The sequence below is a fragment of the Onthophagus taurus genome, chromosome 11 (assembly GCF_036711975.1).
Source record: "Onthophagus taurus isolate NC chromosome 11, IU_Otau_3.0, whole genome shotgun sequence".
Lineage (NCBI taxonomy): Eukaryota > Metazoa > Arthropoda > Insecta > Coleoptera > Scarabaeidae > Onthophagus > Onthophagus taurus.
In genome coordinates, this window is record NC_091976.1 from 16,162,451 (window position 1) to 16,179,415 (window position 16,965).

The following is a 16,965-nucleotide window of genomic DNA, read 5'->3' on the forward strand; positions in this document are numbered from 1 at the left end:
TAAAACTACAACTTTGCTAACAAAAAAATAAATTCATAAAAATTAACTGGATTTTGAATGTCCAGTTTCTCAATTGAATACCTCCTGATTAAAAGTTAAATGCATGGTTAAAAATTTCAACTTTAAACCTTCATTTTTAGATATTTGATCACATTTTCGCATATTTGTTTTACTGTGCGTCAACATCGCTAACTTGATGTAACTCAACATCAGTTTATCAAGGACAGAGCAAACCGATGTACTTATTAATTTCAACAGATGATATCTCAAAGAAGAAAAAAGATATTTAAGTAATTGAAAAAGAGTTTTAAATGGGAAGGGTAATAATTTCAAAACTTCTAAAAAAAATTGTTTTTTTTAACTCCCTCATGTGAACTATGACCACAATTACGACCAGAAACCGCATTTTTAACATATTTTGGCTAAGATATTTTGAAAACCTTACGTGATGAAGTATTTTTGAGGTTAAATTTGGATTTAGAACGTGAAAAACCTTCGGGATAGTATAGTCTAGTTGTTGGTTTAGAAAATATTTAAATTTTTGTCGGCCTGTGTAATTTTCCTTAATGAACTCGACATAATTTATACAAATTATTAAAGATTTCAAAATTGAAAACAAAATTCTTGTCCCTAAATAACATTTTTTAATGGCCTTTTCTAACAACAAAGTAATTCTTAGATATGAGTAAATGTTATCCATTTTTATCACTTATTAATAATTTAAATAAATAGAAACAATTGTACTTAGTGATAATATTATTTATTCGATCTTTACCGGTTTCGGCTCACATTAAAGAGCCATCCTCAGAAGATATCTCGTCAGTATGGAAAATAATTAAATGGTAATTGATAAAATCTTGATAAAATATGCATATGTCAGCAGATTAAAATTTCTTGTATAATAAACGTCACAAAAATTACGATCACTATAACGACGTTATTGTCGATTTTGTTGTGTGTTTTAACTGCGATCGTAATAATAATCTATATTCTCTGTGAGGATAAAATAAGTGATTTAGAGAAAACTATGAATGGTTGAAAAGATAAAACTAAACGAGTTGAATGTGGCGACCTAAAAAGCTGTTGGCATTGTACTCCAGGTGGCATAATGTGGTTTATTAGTATTCATCAGAAAAGGAATGAAATTCTGTGGCGTTGGTTTCTCTTTGTTGGTGATGGTAATTGGTAATAGTGGTGTTGGGAAGAAGAAAATAGATGTAGTTATGTTACGACAAATTATCATCTTCTCATATCTTACCATCTGTTAACGTTGAATTTTGACCTAGATTCTAGACCTAGAGTCTCAATTACACTGATCAACAAAAATGAACTTTTTTTAGCATTTTTTATATTATTTTGACTCCCTAAGGTGGAAAAGAGGTGTAGAAAAAAATTGGCATCCATATTTTTTTTGTGATAGGAACTTGACTGCGAATTTATTTGCAATTAAACTTAAAAATATGTTTTTTACAAGTAAAAGATAAGATTTTCTAGAGTATTTGACTTGAATCTAATTTTTTGCAAGCGTCCAACAAAAATTTGTCAACATACGAGGATTCCCTATTTGCCCTGCGAGCGTTTTTCCATGAATATCTTGATTCAATCTTTCTCCATGTTTGTCGATAACGGCTCCTAGGTTATTGGGAAAGAAGTATAAAGTGTGTTTTGATACACTGTGATATATTACAACGCAATGCTTGATACGTCGAAAATAGTTCTTTTATCAGATCTTTGTAGTTTATCAAAAAATTTTGCACGATATTTTTAAAACGTTTCTGAGGTTCGACGAAAATTCCTTTCTATCTTTTTGCGTCACTATCATTAGGAATTTTTTCTTCCAAGTACATAAAACCTGAACGGTTGCGATCCATGGCTTTGACAAAAATTTTTACCAAACCTAGTTTTATATATAAAGGTGGTTAAAGCACTCTGGTGGGCTCGTGTAGAACATTCTTTACTCCAGGAGTGAGACACTCACGCTTTGGCCAGTCTTTCTTGGCAGTGATTGTTTCGATCTTTGCTATCCCACTCACCTAAAAAGCAATACTTTGTAAAACCTAGCTGTAACCCTAGAAGTAAAGCACAGACTTTTAGACGTTTACTGGATTTTTTAGCATCAATTTTATGTTTTCGTAAGTTTCTTTCATGCCGGAAGCATGTGCTATCGGAACAGGGGGAAATCTATTTCCATTATGCAACACTACAGCTTTTAAATTGTTAAACTTTCACGAATCACGAGTCACGAGTTAAATTTTTCACGAGTCTATAAACAAACACAAATCTTGTGGTTCAAAGTTAATATCTATCAAGTTCATGACCGAAGTAATATTATTGTAATAAACTTAATTATCTTCTTGTGAAAAGTATTTTGTTAGTTCTTCATCACGGCTACGAAAACGACACACCTTAGCATCAGGATGAAGCAAATTTCATTGTAGATCGTAATAGTTCAGACTGCTTTGTTGTCAAATCATTTAGATCAGTTTGAGGTTACTTACTATCAGGTATATAGGTTGAATCATGAATTTCATCTGTAATTGCACAAATCGATGGCAAGATTTGCAGCGTCATTTGTCTGTTTTGGTATTGCAGGTATAGTTAAATCAGCACTATGAGGAAGTGGTCGTCTTGCAGAACATACGTTTGCATGTTTTACAGTATGTTTTGGCGTCATATTTATCCCTTTTATATTAGTCAGGTAAAAGCAGCAATTAGATTCGTAGTTTAAAGGCTCTATCCAGATCAAGGTAGCTAAATTCACAATTTAACACAGTTTTAAATGAAAACTTGATGCAATTCTACCATACGTACAGTAGTATTAGGACTACGGATGCCAGAAACAAAATATTGTGTGTTTTGTAATGAGCAAACTATATGGTCAATAGTCCACAATCTATTATGAAGGTTTTGAAGCACTTCATTTTCTATTATATTGAAAGGAAAAAAAATTAAAGAAAACCGTATCTCAAAAACTAAGTAATATATCGTCAAGAAATTACTAAAGCCAATTTAGTCTAGTTTAAATTTGTTAGAAATAATTTGTTATTTCCCAGAAATCTCATGGTTATGAAGCTATCAAAGCAACTCTGAATTTTTAGTGGTTATCGTGGTTCAATTGAAAAGAACACATATTTAAAAAAAAATCATATCTCAAAAACATAATGAGATATTTTGATGAGATAAACAACATATTATAATCATATATTATACAACAAGACGATCGAAAATACTCGATAATACGAGACGTATTGCCTGAAACACCACGAGACCGAAGGTCGAGTGGTGTTTTTTAAGGCAATATGTCGAGATTCGAGTATTTTCGATTGTCGTGTTGTATATGGCTAGACTATTTCATGAATAAAAAATATACATATTTTTAGGATTCTGATATTTTTTTAATAAATTACATTGATTGTTATGGCAACATGCATGGATGTCTCGAAGTTAATGAAATGTCAAACAAGCGATAATACAAAGGTTCGTATTACAGTGATAATACAAAGGTTCGTATTATCGTTCTCCATGGTTACGGCCAAATAACCGCTGAAATACTCGCAATTGACGGAAAACCCCGAATTCCTATTGGCTGTTAACGAAATGAATGAAATAGTCAAATTTAGTCTTTAGTCAGCACATTCAAGTTTGATCAGAAAATGTCGCTCCTTTCAACTGAGAAAAGTATCGTTCGGCATAGACCGCCGCTCTCACTACGTTAGCTCGTACCATTCGATTACTTTGATGTTACCGAAAAGTTACGGGTTGCGAGCGAACACCAACGAAGCTTCATTGGGCTATATATACATTATACATAGCTTTATGCGAACTCTCTGAACCTACTTCATCACTGGGTATGTTTATCTGAAATTAATGTGAACAACTGTAGTTGTAGTGGTAAAATTCTGCATGGGAACTACATCGTTAATCATCACGGTGGAAGATCTAATTTTTTTGTTAATTTGGAAGTGTGTAATGGTGGTGTTTTTGTTTTTATCTGTGATTATGTATATCTCCGTCAACTATTAAACATATCATTTCTACATAGCTTTGTCTAAATGCTTGTAATTATCAGGTTTTATGCTTGCAAAGAATACTTTATGTCAAATTTTGTTTTATGAATATCTGATATTATTTGTATCTTTACAATCCTTTATAATCAGCAGTCAATAAATGTAGTTAAAGTCGACATTGGTACTCTTTATAAGGTACAAGGTAATGCGTATGAATAAGTACGTAGGACCGGACCAAGAATTGTGGAAACCAGCTTGGAATAACGATGATAGTTCTGAAAATAAAACTAATATATCGAACTAATAATAGGTACAATGTATTAAATAACCGAAGGGCAAACGCGGATGAGACAAAAGTAAAAAAGTCTCCACCTGTGTTCGTACGTACATGATGAAGATTACATGAAATCTTTGCACGACCTAAACAAAAAACGGCTACTAATAACTACGTGCTGAAAACCCTAAATTAATTTCTCAAAATATGGTGGTAAGAATGGAGAAACTATTTGACGCCTGAAATGACGATTAATGAGAATATGACGAATATGAGATTAAAACATTCATGCATTTGCATCACATCGGTGTCATGTTAACATCATTACCGAATAGAAGCCATTTTTGACTACAGTAAGTAGAGTACACTGTATCAATTAATTATCTTAACCCACGTGACCTGTGTAATATTGGCTGCATATCTCAATATGTAGTGGTGGCCGACCGTACGTTATTGTTGTGATTATCGTACGCTTTGTGAGTTTCCATACGCATTGTCGCCATCGTTTTTAGGAACTTTCGTCGCGTTGCAATATTAATCTGTGATACTGGTTGCATACTTTGTCGGGTACGATAATTAATTAACACACTGTAGTATTAAGCATTGCGAACTTGACAAAGTCCAAATAAATCTATAACTGACATCAATGTACTAGGCACATTGATGTTTTCAAATTACTGAAATGTTGCTTTATACCTACATAGTTGCAGGCGGTTATAATTCAAAACATCATTTCTAGGATCAAGACTCACCACCAATTGTGGAAGGAATTTTTACAAAGCTATTTCGGATGATAAGCTGAACATTCTTTCTGTAGATCAGATGGCATATAAGGAAGAAAGACGGCACTTGAGCAAGAAACCAACTAGGCAAAGTACAATGTCTTTGCTGAACATTTACAAAATGTATTTCCTCCAAATTCTAGAGTAGCAGTTACAGATGACGAGCTTATTCAGGAAACGCTGGCAGCTTACAATCAAAAGAGTGAATATGTATGTCCGAAATCAAGGGCATTATTGATGGACTGGGACCGAAGAAATCGGCGAATACGACGTGATCAGCATGATTCGGAAGCAAATTCCAGATGAAGGATCACCTAATCAACGTGACGTCATATCGGCCTATTAACCTTCTGCTGAAAATACTTCTTTTAAAAGGGTTCTATTGAGGAGACTGCAAGTAGCTCAACGCGGCACTGTCGAAGAGATCCTTAGAGTGAAAGGAAGTATACTTGGGCCGACCCTGTGTCTACTTACATCTCGGACCTTCCTGTTATTCATTCAACGATCATAGCTAATTTCGCTGACGACACCGTAATTATTGTGGCTGACGATATGGAGGATAAATATCAATAATGCCAAATCCAAACACATTGACTCCTAGGAAGGGAAATATCCATCAATAAATCTCTACAATATTTTTTCACCGATGGAAAGTCATGGCAGGTACTTATGAATATATTTAGACAGCCATCGCATTTGGAGTAAGCATATATCGATGAAAGACTGCAGCTGGGACTACACAGGAAAATATATTAATATGTGACCAAAAATTGTCAAAAGTTTAGAATATACAAACCATATTGATATCAATCGGGGATTTTAATCCAAAATACTTCGCCCTATCTCACAAACACCATGATAGGTAACTAATGTATAATTAGAAAACCATTCAAATATTACCGTCAATAATTTAAGTTATCGACAAACCACTAAAAGGTTAGCCAACATCTTATCGTAAAGAGGGAAAGGAGGAATAGAAAAGTAATAGAAAAATGATGGACCACTGAGATGGGCAACTGGGGATGATCACGCCGTCATAACTCATTTTATTTTTATAACAAATCATATAGTATTCTATTGATTGTTATTTTTGTTAGCAAATTACAGTAATGAGGGAATCAAAAGAAATGAAAAGATTGTTTACAATAATGTTAAGGTTGTGCGGTGCAAGAAACGCAGCCTAATATAGTATGTCATATTATAAAATACCTTGTGCAGAAACAGATTTTAAATTAATTGAGGTGAATCAAAAAGCCAAGCGTATAAGGAATCAGCAGTAGGGAACATCGATTATGAACATTTTTATGTAAAAAAGTTCTCTATAGATTCAAAAAAGATACGAGATTTACTGGATCGTTGCAAGGAAAATGACATCAAACCATGATATTTCTCCTTTTATGAAGGTGTATCAATAAATTCAAAAGACAGAAATCAGGAGACCGAGATCAATTCGAGTGACCCAGACTCAAAGGACTTTTTACATATAACTGTTTTAGCAAATTAAAGTTAATGAGAATGGAAAGTATAAGTCTATGTTGATTTATATAAAGTATTTGTATTATGTTTTGTTTCTGCGTTTTATAAATATTTATTAATAAATAAGTTTTTAAACTTAGGTTTTAACCATGAATGGACATCCATTCTTACGACACAATTCAGTTATTCAAGTTAGTCTAAGTTCAGTTAGTCATTAATGGACAACTTTACGAAAATCAAAATTTCAGCAAAGTCCAAACTTAATTCAATAAAATCCTTTCAATTTAATGATTATTTTATTCGTTTTTTTATATTTTAATGATAATTTGAATAACACATTATATAAAAAATTCTTTAACTCAAATTGAATTAATTCCCCAATTACTCTTTTATTTACCCCAATTTAAACGATTTCCAAAAAACAAACATAACAAAAAAAGCTAATTTACAAAATCGCCTTTCAAAATACACCTTTAATTACATCCTAATTAGTTAATCGTAACGAGTAACTCTTAATTGGTTAACAATAAACAAAAACCTCTCGCTCTCTCGAGAGAGTTTTCCCCGGTTTTCCCCAACGTGCGCTGTCCCCCCTAGTTTTCCCCGATTGGTCGTGGAAATTCGTCTCAGCCAATAGTCGAACGGTTCGAGTTGCCGCGTTTTCCACATCCCACAGCGAGTTTGGAGGACTTTGCTCCGCGCTTTCAGTTTGTGTCCGGTTTTCGGGTTGAAACAACGTCGGTTTTCGGTGCGTTTTTCGACAGCGCGATCGTATTTTACTCGGTTTTGATTTCAATCTTTTAACTTGCGAGAATCGCTGAACTTGATGTGTGCTAATTGAAACGTAAAACTCCAAATGCATCCATTAACGTGCTATTTGACGCTGACCACGCTGTTTCTGTATGGTAGGTGTTAATTTTTTTTATACATTGTTGGGTTTAACCTATTTTGGAAAGCGTATTTTTTGGGGAAAATCGAATGGTGTCGCTAGTTGCGGAATATGGACAGCTTTTTTATTTATTTTTTTAGTGTTGCCGAACTATCTCAAAACGAACTGACAGTCGAAAACCGGAGGGAAAAAGTGGGATTTTGGGAGATGTTTTGTTCGGGTTTTAACATTTGACGTGGTCAATTAAAAATGCGTTGGGTGTTCGGAGAGGAATCAGTAACTTTTTGTTGGCTATTTTTAGTTTTTAATTAAGAACTCTCCTACATCAAATCGAATTAAATTTCGATAACTACTGTTTATTATCATTAATTATAACAGACACATGACTATTTCGAAATAACATATCATCTACAATGATTCGTCCGAATAATAAACACGTATCCCGTTCTAGATAAATTGTTTATGCAAAACAACACCGGCTAATTATAAAATCCGAAATAATAATTAGTAATTACGCCGAGTTTTAACCATTTTCGGTAATAATGGCATCAAATCCACGCGAAGCTTTTAATGGTAATCCACGAACCATTTACAAGTTGAACTTATTTTCACAAAATTTCCGAATTTAATTTTTTCCCTGTGTTTAAAATTCAATAATACACCGACCATTAGTATTTCTATTCATTTTAATTAATATTAGGTATTTATGGAAACCTAATTTATGTTATGATTAATAAAAATAAATATTAACTTTGAATATTATTAAAAAGAGTAAGAATTATCTAAAAAAGCTTTCGTTACCGTGTAGAAGCTTGCATATTTCATCCACGTAATATACTATAGCGTCGAAAATCTCACCCCCCATATAAATCTAGTGCGAAATTCCCGAGACATTATATTGAATCTGACACGCTGTACGTGAAGTAAATGTGTACACTTTATAAAATACCTTCCTTTTTGATCTCGCATTTGACGCCCTCTGACTGCCCGAGCTACGGTGAAAAAGAGGAAAAGAGAGGCGATGAAAAATTGAGTGAGAGAGACAGTGAAAGGAGTGGTAACGGTGAAGGTTTTGAACGTGTGCAGAGAGGTCGCCGCGAAATGCGAGCTTTCCCCGAGAGCTTGGACCGGAGAGCTTGGGGCTATTTTTGCCCTAATCCCGGTTTTAATCTGTACAATTGCGGATTTATTTATTACGCAGCGAGAAGATTACGTCGCGTAATTCTGCAGGATACCGCTGGATTATAAGCAAATGTTCTGGCGTTTTATTGCAGCCGGGCGCAAATTGGTTTTTCATTTTCCGGCCCTTTCCGACGGATTGCTCTGGGTTTGTATTCTGTATGTCGCGAGACTAACACCAACACACGTAAAGTGTACAATTTCCGCCCAGTTTCGTTTCGTTATTTATTTATTTTCTAGTTACGTTAACGCTACATTATATATTCCTTTTTCGTTTCATTTTAAGAACGTTATCCCGAAAATCCCTCAGATATCTCTAGAAATTTATTATCCACTTAAACGTTCTTATCAATCGGGTAGATCTGCAGTGTCGTCCTCCGGCAGAGCATTGTTTGCTTTAATTAAACCAGGCGACATAAATTTCTTTAAGAAGCCACCACCCCCAGCTCAGAATTGCAATTCGTCCGATCTCCGAGGGGTTTTATCTAGAAATTCTCCACCACCACCGGACGTTTGGGCGTTGAGAATCGTTGAATTATAACTTGAACCGTGTCATGACAATTGGACCGGTAAATCCGGCATTTGCACCTAGCAAATTGGCAAGTGGTTTTAAACGGAGTTATACGAAGCACTAAGCCGAAGGTTGTACATGGAAATAGGTCGGAGGCAGAGGGTGAGCGTTAAAGAACCGAACGCGCGCGCGAGGGGGGATTTGAAGGTAGAGGGAGATAGCTTTGGAGTAAGTCGGATAAGGAAGGATAAAGGGGGTCGGAATGGCCTTCGGTGGACCGCAAATGCGGACAAAACAGGGGGCGCAGATTACCGTCACCCCGTTTAGCCGCCGACGCAGAAGTGATTATTTAGAAATTTGATTTGTTTCGTAATTACTGAGGTTTTACTTGTGGGGATTAATTAAAATCTCAACATCTGGAACAAAATTTATAGGAACCTCAAACTTTACTTTAATCTAAAATTGGAAATAGAAAATGAACTAACAAAAAAGAGATAGTAATTGGATTAGTTTGAATTAAAAAATACTTTAGCTACTGGACTCGAATCATTATAAACTAACTTCATTACTCTGCAACAAAAATTATTGAATATATCAGAAGTTTGGCAGTTTTGTTCGCCAGCTTATTGTATATAATCGAGAATTGTCTTGTATTTCTTGACAATATCGTATATGTTACGGGATAAAAGTTTTTATAAAACTATAAAATTTACCCAGTTGAAAGTAGTTGGTGTCATTCATACTTCGACCTGTTAACTAAATGAACTTCTCGTGAAGTTCATTGTTGATTCAACATTGTGCAAACTTTCTTCCTGGTCACCCAAGAGAGCGCTGTTTCACCAACGCCAGTGAATTTATCCGGGGCATCCGTCTATCGATGGCCACCCTTCCTTGCTGCTATATAAGGAAGGTATTAATAAATTATGGATGTTCAATGCTACACTATAAAACTGATAAAACCGTTTGAACCGTGATATTTGGTTTTGCCAAATAAAATTTTTAAACTTCTATTTCACAGTATGCTTCATCTATATTTTGAACCAAAAGTCACAGCAAAATTTTCAATATTATAAAACCTTGCGTAATTATGTTACGGGTGCAATTCGTCGAGAGAAAAAGACATTTTTTGAACAAAAATTGTCAAGAAATTTAATACTTTAAGACCATCCGCTGCTTCTATTCCATCGCATTTGGCTGATCCTAATAATATTAACACCTTTTTCAGCAATTCTGTAAAAAGTAGTCTCATTGAGCTTGATACTAATCTTCAATCTTATTATTACAATAATAGAATGCACCCAGACACTTCAACAATGTCTTTTCGTAAGTATATTCTGAAAATTATAAATAATAATTTAATATGAAATCCACTAGAGTAGGATCTGATGGGATTGGTTTGGACATGGTACGCTTATGTTCTCCACGTATTCTTGATATGCTTAAGCACATGCTAAATTTCTGTCTTACTGAATCAGTGTTTCCAATGTCTTGGAGGCATGTACACCCATTAAACGTGACACCCATTAATAAAACGAACCCAGTTACTACATACAAGGATTTAAGACCCATAGCAATATTGCCCGTACTATCAAAACTATTGGAGAGACTCATGGTTGAGCAATTGCAGTTTTATTTAGACACCATTGTATTTTACAGCTTAAACAATCTGGCTTCAGGAAACATTTTAGTTGTGCTAGTGCGCTGCTGGACCTGACCGACGATACTTGTGGTGCGTTGGATGTAGATAGCTCAACATTGTTAATTTTGCTTGATTTCACCAAGGCTTTTGATATACTTAATCATAGCCTATTCTAAAATTTATTGGGTTGGATGATAAAGCGATTAGATTGTTCAATACTTGTCTTTCGGATAAACTGCGATCTGTAACAACGCAGGGGTCTATTCTTGGTCCAGTTTTATACACTATACACACTTTCAATTTATTCTCGAAATTGAAACATGGTTCATTCCATCTATATGCTGATGACACTCAGTTGTGTTACAAAATTAAACCATACGATCTTCCTATGATATGCAGTACTATTACTGACGAACTAAGTACAGTGTGTACAGAGATTACTAAACATGGTCTAAGATTCAATCCTGCCAAAACGTAAGGCATTATATTTACCAGAAGAGGTAAGTTGTTTGTCGATATATCTCATGTAAATGTTTACATACTAGATATGGTCAAGAGTTTAGGGGTTATCTTGGACAATCAATTGAACTTTAGTAATCACGTCAAAGTTTTGTGTGGTCGCTTTTATAGTGTTTTGAAGCACCTCTACTCGAATAGAAAGATTTTATCTGTCAGGCTCAAGCGTTTACTATGTGATAGTTTAGTTTTATCTAATTTTAATCATTGTTGTGTTGTTTTTAGTCCATGTCTATTTTATGAATCTAAGCGAAAGGTGCAGGGTGTTCAGAACTATTTTTTTACACATCTCACCATTCTTATTGTCAAGTAGTTGGCTAAGCATGGCACAAAGATTTCTTACACATTACTTATGCCTAATTTATAAAATGGTTCACATCGGTAAACCTCGTTATCTTTTGCATAAAGTAACGTTTATTGTAAGGATATACATAACTTAAATTTAAGACACAGATTTAATGACAATACCAATCCACCGATCTGCTAAGTTTTGTTATTCTGATTCATATCAACTTGATTAGTTGTGCGTCTTTGGAATTCGATGCCCGTGTCTACAAGGTGTGCTGGCTCGATCTCGCAGTTTAGAGCACTTATACTTCGTAACTCTCTACACATGGACATGTCAGTATGAGAATGGTTGTTTTCTGCAGATATGCTTTGTTGGCGAACGGATACTGTTTATTTAAGGTTTATTCATTTTGGGTTTGGAAGAATATATTACTTAGTTGTTTTGCTACTCAGTATTAATAACATTCTTTTTGTCATTGTTGCAAGTAAAACCAATGGTAGTGTTGCTGCCTATTCTGCTCTTGCACCTATTGAGCCGTATTTCTTTACAAATTTCTTTTTGAGTTTTTTTTTAAGTTTTTTTAATTTTATTTTATAATTATTAATGTTTAGATATTATTTTCTCTTTTTTTCTGCTGTATTGTAATGGCTCAATAAACCATTCATTTATTTATTTATAAATAAATACTTTTAACAATGTTGGCAATTGTCTACAAATTTTGCCAATGTCTCGATTAGCGCTTACAGTATTGTCCACTTGGTATTTAATATATTAAACGCATCCTCAAGAATTCGACTGTAAGATTTTATCACAAGTTGTAGTAATGGACAGATCTCATCGCCAATAAATGCTTCAGGAATGCTTAAACTGCCATTACTCGTTTTATTTACTGTATTCTCCAACTTTAGTTACTATAAATCTGGCAATAATATTTCTAATAATTAAAAAGCATAGTACTAGAGTAACACTCAACTGTAGAGAACTCATGCATTTTACAATTTTTAGCAAACTTCAGAAAATATACCCAAATCCATATCAGGAGATGCTGCAGTATAATACGGGGGTAACATAACAATGAACACAGTATTCTAGTTTATCTACATATCATTCTCCACAACAATTAAATTTAATGCCATACACCTTTCAACTACATGAAAACTTGTTTCGTACAAGTCGCCCCACCTCATACACTCCACAAGGATCCAAACCTTATTCAAATGTCAAATACAAAAATACTGTTATTTTGCAAGATATTAATTTCTCTTTTATTTTGCGTTATTCTATTAACCAAATATTATTCAACGCCAATAGGATTGCGAACAAAATTTATCTACAAAGTTAATATTTTTGAGCTCTAATTCTTGCTAAATGGTGGTGTTAACATTTTAAAATAATGTCTAAATTTTTCAAAATATCGATTCAAACGATAAAATTTTCCCATCTTTAATCGATCTCTCTTAACGGCATGAATTGACCATCTTTTTTGCAAAAAAATGTGTTACTTTGAGAAACTTGACTACGAGTCAAATAAAATTAGTTTTAACATCGTACAATTTTTATACGCTAGCTATTAAAAATGTAAAAATACAGTTAAAAAAATGTTATCACATTTTGATTTGAACATGATTTTCACCTTCATTCTATGTATCCATAGATAAAAATTAAACGACACCGCTCGTTTATTGTTTGGAGAACATTTTGTTTATTCTTTTTTTACCAAATGCTATTTTTAACACCGGCGTTAAAAACAATTTCGAACACTTTTAATTATAAACACCCTCTTTTAGTTTGTGACACCTGCCACCAAAAACGACATTTTAACAGCATTAAAACCACAATTCAAAATATCTAAACGAATGAAATCATTGACTTTAAAGTGCAGAAAGTTGATTCAGCGATCACATTTTTTAAAGCGCTGCAAATGATTAATTGCTTCTTTCGAGATTCTAGTTAACTTTTTTGTTTTGTCTTCGATATTACATCGGCGTAAAACGAATTCTCTTCGATTCCTGGTTTTCTTATTACTCGCTTGCACTTAATACAATGAATAATGGTGTTAATGCTTTATCTCTCTGTAATTTTTTTTCTTAATTAGTTATTTCTACAATTTGCTTTATTAATTTGTATACAGCGTGTCCCGTATCTTCCGCATCAGAGCATTATACGGTTGTAGAATACATTATTCTGAAGCGATCTTTCTAATAAAATTTTTTCGAAATGTTTATAATAACCGCACGGGAACTGTTTAAAGGAACTGTTTTTCGTCCAATCAGCAGATCGCAAATCAGACTCAGGTAATCGGTGCCACCCTCGGCCGGTCCGCTACGCCGATGATAACTGGTTTCCCACGTGTACTCACCAATAAATTCGTCATGGAAAGAGAAATAAACTTTTTCGATGTATCAAAGTTGTCCGTTATTGGTTGTCGTTAAACAGTTCCCGTGCGGTTATTATAAACATTTCGAAAAAATTTTATTAGAAAGATCGCTTCAGAATAATGTATTCTACAACCGTATAATGCTCTGATGCGGAAGATACGGGACACGCTGTATAATTCTATTAATATTAAAAGTTTGTTTTAAAATTGGGGTGTCACAATTCAATGGTGTCTCATATTATCATCGTAATAAACACTTGAAAATAGTTTCACCCAGAAATGGGTTCAACTAATGGAAGGTTTTTTTTTTCAAAGATTGTGTTTTAACAACACAATTACAACACAAGATTAATCTTTTAACTTCAAAATATTCATGTTTCGACCAATTCTCTCCATCTCTTAGCTATTTCGGCCCTCGTACCGTTAATTTAAATTCTTATTGGATTCTTATCCACTGATTAACTTGTGTATCTTGTTCACTAGGTTTTGTACGCGAGATTTCATAACATTTGTTTTTCTTCTAAAGCAGTATAAAGATATCTTTGAATCTGATCATAAAGTTGTCTTCTGAATGTTGATTGATACTTGAATGAAACATTTCTATACATAAGGCTAGTGTTAACTGTAGCTTTGCTAAAGGAAATTCTGTTTGCTTTGATAGGTTAGAAAGACATGAAGTCACAGCAGTAGTGAAGTAGTGATAGAATCCAATAAAGCAATTTTATTCTAACCAGCAATCCGTAAATAGCAAAAGCAGTAGTCAATAAGTTTAAGACTCCTCTGGTTCATTCTGTCATCAATTGGAAATTGCTGTATGAATCTTTGTGAACCACCAAACACTATCAATGGCTAATGAATAGATTTAGACGTCGTGGTGTTGAAATTGACAACCCGCAATGTCTGAGTTCAACATGAAAGGAACCACTGCAAAAAACTTGTCGTATTGCTATTAAATTTAAAGACGTTGATTTTATTAACAACATTTTCTGAACAAACTTTTTAACCTCTCGAAAGTAGCAGTAGTAAAAAGTAGTAGTAGCAGTAGTAGTAAATTCTATTTAGTTGCGCTTTAATAAGTTCATGGGTAATTTACAAAGGGAATATATGATATTCCAAGAAAGACGCTCCAAAACAAATTCATACACTATTTCAGTCAGGACCAGAAAATAAGAAAAGAAAAAGATGTAAGAGTTCTTATACAGCTCTAAAAGACAGAATGACCAGAAGAAGGTGATCACATTTTGCAGAGTGTATATTGGATATTCGCGATACTATCAATACCAAGACAAAACATTGCTTGCATATGCTTAGTAATATACCCTATTCTTCTTCTTCTCCTGATCCTTATGCCTGATGACGTCGGATAAATCTTTTTCCTATTCCTCCATCCACTTCTTCCACTCCCTCCGGTTCCTGGCTAATTCCTTTACATCTGCTAGAGTCTTCTGCTATTCTTTCCTTCCACTTCTTCGCCTCTTTTTCTTATCCTTATTCTTTGCTTCAAATACATATACCCTATTCAATAACTAAAATTGAGGAACAATCAAAGTTGTACGATATTTTTTAAAATAGAAATTTGTACGTTAACATTTCTTGTCTGGAACTAGGTTTCGTTGCTGATCAGTGATTTCAACTTAAAGACCCACACCCAATCACTGTCTGAAATGTTACCAGTTAAATTCTAGAAAGGATTGTTGTTGTAAGAATCTTGAATCATCTAGATGTTTTCAATTGATTATCAGCCAATCATACAGGATTTCCCCTCGGTTTCAGTTGTACTACATCTTTTCTTAATATTATTGATGAAATCTTGCGTGGGTTGGATGGCGTCCTCCAGAGTACTCTAAGCATATATTTTACAAAAAATACTATATCTGATTTCTACTCTTAATATAAGTGATTAATGTTGGAATAGATTCCAACCTTAATTACCTTATAATACTCATATACTGCTTTTATACCGCAATTGTTTTTCTATTAATGCTTAAATATCTTTATTATTATCCTTTTTGCGAAGGGAAGTTAGTAATTTGGAGTTTTCGGGAGCGGGTACAACTGGGATGAAGCCATCTCATTCGCTTGGATGGGTGACTTGATAAAGTATGTCGCAATGTAGTCTGAAATAAGAATTCTTATTTATATAATAAAATTCGTACAGACTTTTATACAACTAACGACACTTTAAGTCGATACAAAGCCGTTAGGGTGTCTACTAGGATTGGTTTTTGATTTAACTTATTATGACTTATAACGATCCTGAGAGCTATTTCAGGCGAAACCAGGCGAGCTCTCGGAAGCGTTGAACACTACGCAAATAGTGTTTGTTATTTCAACAGTGTTATAATTGTCTTTAGTTTCAGCATAATTATTTTTGGGTATTCATGCATATCTTCAACGAACACGTTAAAGTGGTCTCTTCCAGAAAATATAGATGTTAGCCTTTTCAGTACCCAACAGTGTACGCTTTAATTTTTAAAATTTATTGAGCAATTACATTGTACACAGACGCATTTATGACGCACAATGAAATATTTTAGACTGCTCGTTTGGTGTTGTCCTTATATTGCCGATTGTTAAAAATTGTTTCAATATTTTAATATACCTTGACCTAAAGTCTGCTTGACTTGATAACTAAACAGTCGTGGATTTTTTCTTTCCTCAAATAAGACTCATCAGATAAACTACAGGCTGTCACAAAAGTCCGGCAACACAATACTTATTTTGATAAAAACAGAATAAAGGCACGTCAAGACATGTAAATTGGCATACATTTTATTGAAACATTAACCAACAAAAATTTACAATAAAAGTTCGAAGTATCCACCCTTCGCCGCCATACAAGCTCTAAGACGCTTGATGAACCCAGCAACCGTGGCTGCGAGGTACTTGACGTCGAAATCGTCCCATGCCTTCTGAAGAGCGCGCTTCAGACTGTCGAGATTCTTGTGGATAGTAGCACAGATCTTGCTCCTAAGGATCGATCGCAGGAAAAAGTCGAAGGGGTTCAAAAGGGGTGATCATAGCTG

The 16,965-nt window shown here is 34.0% G+C and overlaps 1 protein-coding gene across 4 annotated transcripts in view; it reads left to right on the top strand.

Moving 5' to 3' along the window:
• LOC111418593 (carbonic anhydrase-related protein 10-like) overlaps positions 1-16,965 on the top strand; it is a 381,413-nt gene that overhangs the window by 53,629 nt on the left and 310,819 nt on the right. For 3 of the 4 annotated variants that reach the window (XM_071199802.1, XM_071199803.1, XM_071199804.1), the window contains exon 1: positions 7,179-7,444. The exons of the other annotated variant lie outside the window; for it this stretch is intronic. In XM_071199802.1, coding sequence (XP_071055903.1) covers positions 7,396-7,444 — 49 coding nt within the window. In that variant the 5' untranslated portion in view covers positions 7,179-7,395. Of the gene's footprint in view, positions 1-7,178; positions 7,445-16,965 lie in introns of those variants that run through there. 4 annotated transcript variants of the gene reach the window in all.